Raw genomic sequence first — 5,000 nt, 5'->3', positions numbered from 1 at the left:
CACTGCACCAAATCCATACACGTACGCACGCACGCACGCACGCACACACACACACACACACACACACACACACACACACACACACACACACACACACAGCTGTCTCCTTTCTCCATCCTCCTTACAATTAGAGACCCTCCCTCACATCTATATTGCACTCACAGACACACACAGAACCGTAGACACACACACACACACACACATCCATAGTTCCATATTGACAGCTCAGCCACAGAGCTTCATCACGTGCTATGGGAACAACCTGCCATCAAATGCAGCTCTATGGTATGTGTGTGTGTGTGTCTGTGTGTGTGTGTGTGTCTGTGTGTGTGCATGCACACTCTTGTGTGTGTGTGTCTGTGTGTGTCTGTGTGTGTGTGTGCATGCACGCACTTGTGTGTGTGTGTGTGTGTTTGTTTGTGTGCGTGTGCCTGTGAAATGGATGCTAACATACAGAGCCAAAAGCCTTCTCTATCAGCGAAAACACAGCATTTTATTAATTAAATATGAAAATAGGAAAACAACAAGCAAAGATATTCCCACCATTAATAAAGACAGAAAGAAAGAAAGAAAGAAAATATTAAAATGGTGCTATTCACTGCAGTGAAAATGCCCAGAATCACAGTAACATGGTGAACAGAAAATCACTGTTTTAACGTGAAAGGTATACAAAAACAAAGACAAACATCTATGCCCTGTTTGAATACAAAATATGCACCCTTCTTTGCTCCCTTAGAGTGATTGGATCGTAACCAGGATTACTGCCCGACTGCCTTCACCAATCCAACCATCTGAGATCAGGGAAGGAAGGGAAGTAGGAAGTGTTGTATGTATGTGTATATAATACTAAGTATTCAAGCAGGAGCCCAGTGTTGATAAAAGAGACCGAAATGAACATTCATCTTTAATCACATCCCTCAGTGGATGAGTCTAGAACCACAGATCTAGAATCTGATTATCTTGCCTTTATCCACACGTCAAAGGGGCAATCTGGGACTGGTACATACATTTTGTCTTTGATTTAATAAGATATAGCTATTGATTCTTACATTTTACATTACATTTTGACCATTTAGCAGACGCTTTTATCCGAAGCGACTTACTATTAGAGATTACAGGGACTGTCTCCCTAGACGTAACTTAGAACTTATAAAATACCTTATACACTTTACACTGTCTAACCGTATCATACCTTATACACTTTAAACTGACAGTTAAACTGTCTAACCATCAGAACTAAAATAAAACACTCCATTGTTTGTAAACAATGTAATTGTAAACTAACACTGTATAACTTAAAAACATGGTTTAAACTATCATTTTGGTCTCATGGATGGTCAGTCCTTGCATCCCTACTGTAGCTCTGTCTATGAAATTGAGAGGGATTGTATTTATCCAGCCTCATCCCTCAGCTGTTTTCCCCAAAAAGTGGCGATTGTTTGAATCCCAGATTGCCCCCTTTACAGGGGTGAAACAATGTTCTATATGACCCTGTATCAGTGGTAAGGGTGTAACGTCTACCAACTTGGGGTATAGAGTGCTATGGTATTTTCTTCATCTTGGGTTCGGAGCAGATTTCCTTTTAGCAATTGGAGTTTTACAAAAGTGGCGATTTATATCAATCAGTTCAATAATATTGAAGATAAATCACAATTGTAATTCAAATTACTCAGGAGAAACTGAGTAAGAAGATATTGACTAGATTCACAGACCAGGAATGTAAGCATTTTACGGTATGTCGTTTTAACAATAATTAATCTTCCTATCCAGACATAGAAAAGACATAGATCCAGACATAGCATAGTGTAGCCTGGTCTCCCCAGACCTGTTTCACAATAGCCAGCTCTAATGACTGTCGCCATGCCAACATGAGTTTGCTATAGCAGGGCCAGATATACAGCAGGGCGACCAGGATACTCACTCCCCAAAACGGAGGCATAGACTGACAAGACAGAGACAAACAGTAAAGACACAGTCTGAAGATGTTATGCTGTACATTCAGATCCACCTAAAGATCCATTGACAGTCACAGATGGTGAAAGTGAAGAGCGATGGGCAGAACAAGACAGAAATTAATGTCTATGATGTTTTTCGAAATTAAAAAAAGAAACAGAAGAAACTGGAAGAAGCTGGTGTATTCATAGCCATGGTTTCCGTGCATTGTCTTATTACATGAAGCGTTTTTAGTGTTTTATAAAACGAGTATGAAAACCAGTGAGGAAAAACGGATTCAGTAGAAAAGAAGCAGGTTGTGTTGTACAGTTTTAAGTCATTCAGTGAGAGAGAGTGTGTGTGCGCGTGTGTGTGTGTGTGTGTGTGTGTGTGTGTGTGTGTGTATATATACAGTATATACTGTATATGCCAGTAAAACAGTAAAGAGATTCCCCAGTGTAGACAGTGTTCCCTGATCTTGTATGGCGGGCACAGTATGCAGCGATTCCATTTCGTCTCAACATTTCATTTTTTCTCAATTGATTTTGACAGAAATCCCAGAGCGATTGAACCTACTGCTGTATTTCCCAGATTGCAGATTAAAATGAGGTCCTCATAGTAGCGCCTGGTTTGAGAAGTGGAGAGTGTCCAGAGGAAGACATCTAAACTGAATTAGAAGCTGGTTCCTGTTGTTTTTTGAGTTGTACTGTAGATGCAAATTGAAGTTCTAGGGACTGAGTTCCTACAGCAAAGGATTAGGAGGTAATTTGTTACAGATTAGACGATGACACACTCAAAACTCTTTCATTAGATGAGGCTGTCCTGGGTTAAAGAGTGAACAATAACATTATTCTTTTTTCAAAAAGAAGAAAGGGAAAGGTGCCCTGATCATTCCTGGTGATGTGCAGGTGAAATCTGTGTTCGTATCTTAATAAATATCCATCAAGTTAAAAAAAGATGATGGTTGTCCAAAAGAAAGTGGTTCTCATACTTTTTTTGCAAGTGTCCACTCGAACACCTGAAATTTGTGTCCAAATGTAGCTAATAGCCATTTACCCAGTAGGACTTTGCCACAACCATCTAATGGACCAATCATTTAAGAGATACTTATCTAATGTGGCGTTCGTGTGCGCTTGGTACTCGGAAACTCCAAACTTTCCGACTTGGGAGCCAAGTTTTCGAAATTGCATCAGCCAAAGAATGTGTGTACTTAAGATGTAATAAAAGCGATCCTGATCCTGATTAAGCATAAAGCGCTCCTCAGTCTGCCATGCCTGATACTGGGCTGGTCCTGTGATTTTACAGCAAATTCACAGGTGATCTGTCTGAAGTACATCCAAGTCAATAAAGTGAACAGCAAGTCCAATTCCATGGCTGATTGTCAAGAGTAGACCTCCAAAACGTGCTCCATCAGGACCTATCTAAAGCTTTTTGGATTTTTCTCAAGACATCCTCAAGTGAACAAAACCAGGGCTTGTGGCCAGGACCCAGACTAGGACCCAGACCAGGACCCAGACCAGGACCCAGATCAGGACCCCTTCTTAAGCCATGACTCAAAAGGGATGACAGCATTTCGAATTTAGAGGCGTTAAAGGGGGAAAATAGAAGAGAGCCTTGAGTTTTTCTGGTCCGGACTCCAAGCCCTACTTTTACAGCAATGTATCCAGTTCTGATCAAACAGGATGTCTATGGCTGAACTATTTCCTGTTGGCGGACTTGTTTCCAGAGCGACGGACGGGCACCTTGGAGATGGGGATTCTAGTACGAACTGGGGGAGGGGCTTGGGTCTTTGACGGAGGGGGATTGACTTCAAGGACGGCCGAGAGAGCCGATTGGCTGACAGAGTGGGGAGGTGTGGTCTGTCTGACACTGACCGGGATCTTGGAGTCACGAGGGAGGCTGGTGCTTCCCTTCATTGAACGAAACGAAGAAGAGGAGGATGAGGAAGGAGGTGTGGTCTGGGAAGGGGGGCTGAGTTTGGAGTCACCAGTAGAAGGGGAAGGAATGCTGGTCAGATCCTCTTCCTCATCTTCCTCCTCCTCTTCCTCATCCGACCTGTCTACATCCTCTTCCTGGTTGTCGTAGAGGTCGTAAAGGGCGTCGCCAGAGCAACTGTCGCGCGTCAGGCCGAGCACCTGATTACGCAGCAAGCCGCCGTCATCGGGTGGCGCTGTGGGGGTTGCGGTTGGTGTATCCCAGTAGCCCTCGTCACTGAGGGGCTCTTTCTCATTGGGCGAGGCGGGATGACGGACGTGTGTGTGTGGGACGGGTGGCTTCCCCACCCTGCTGACCCCGCCTCCTCCTCCTCCTCCTCCCACCACCGGTATCTTACTGAGTCCCAGACCCTTCACCTGAGAGACCTTACGATCCGTTCCCCTGGGGTTGGGGTGAGGACGGGGGAGGGCGGGGGAGTTGTCTCCCGTCGTGGGCAGCATGTGCCAGAGTCCCTGCATGTCGGCGTCGTCAACCCCATCGGGGCTGGCCATCTCCTCCCCTCCGCCCATGTAGGCGACTATGCCACTGCCCGACGGCTGCTGCTGAGGAGGGGGGGGCATCCGCGCCCGGGCAGGGCCGCTGGTGGGGGCGGCGCTGGAATGTGAGACGAGGGCCGAGAGGGGTGGTTTGGCTGTAGAGCTACGGAGGACACCTGTGACTCCCGGTCTCCCCGCTACTCCTCCTCCTCCTCCTCCTCCTCCCCCCATGTTCCCTCCTCCTCCTCCGCTGCTGCTACTGCTGGTGGCGCTGCCCCCGTTCCCCCCTCCTGGCTCCTCCTCCGCATCGGCGATGATGTCGCCACAACCCGTCAGCGAATCGAAGCTCTTGAGGGAAGTGACGTCGGTAAAGAGGAGGGAGCAGAGCCGGTCCACTGACGGTTCCGAGGGAGGGTCGGCGGCGCCGCTGCAACGGTCCAGAGGAGGAGTGGCGGTAGCCGTGGAAATAGCTTTGGAAAGGGGAGGGGCCCGGAGAGGGGAGGTGGAGGGGGAGGGGGAGTAGGGGGAGTCCAACTGAGTATTGGCAACAGAGTGTGTGGGCGACATGGTGATGTCGTCGGACGTCTCCGCCCCTTG

The 5,000-nt window shown here is 47.0% G+C and overlaps 1 protein-coding gene across 1 annotated transcript in view; it reads right to left on the bottom strand.

Moving 5' to 3' along the window:
• The window catches only part of amer2 (APC membrane recruitment protein 2), a gene marked incomplete at both ends in the record, with an annotated part of 21,642 nt that overhangs the window by 16,000 nt on the left and 642 nt on the right, over positions 1-5,000 (bottom strand). Inside the window, 2 exon segments of the mRNA XM_080543540.1 lie at positions 3,580-3,646; positions 3,648-5,000. The exon segment at positions 3,648-5,000 is cut by the window's right edge and continues 642 nt beyond it. Of these exon segments, the coding sequence (XP_080399666.1) occupies positions 3,580-3,646; positions 3,648-5,000 (1,420 nt within the window).

The sequence above is a fragment of the Nansenia antarctica genome (assembly GCF_963989245.1).
Source record: "Nansenia antarctica genome assembly, chromosome: 12".
NCBI lineage: Eukaryota > Metazoa > Chordata > Actinopteri > Argentiniformes > Microstomatidae > Nansenia > Nansenia antarctica.
This window is presented reverse-complemented; position numbering and strand designations above follow the sequence as displayed.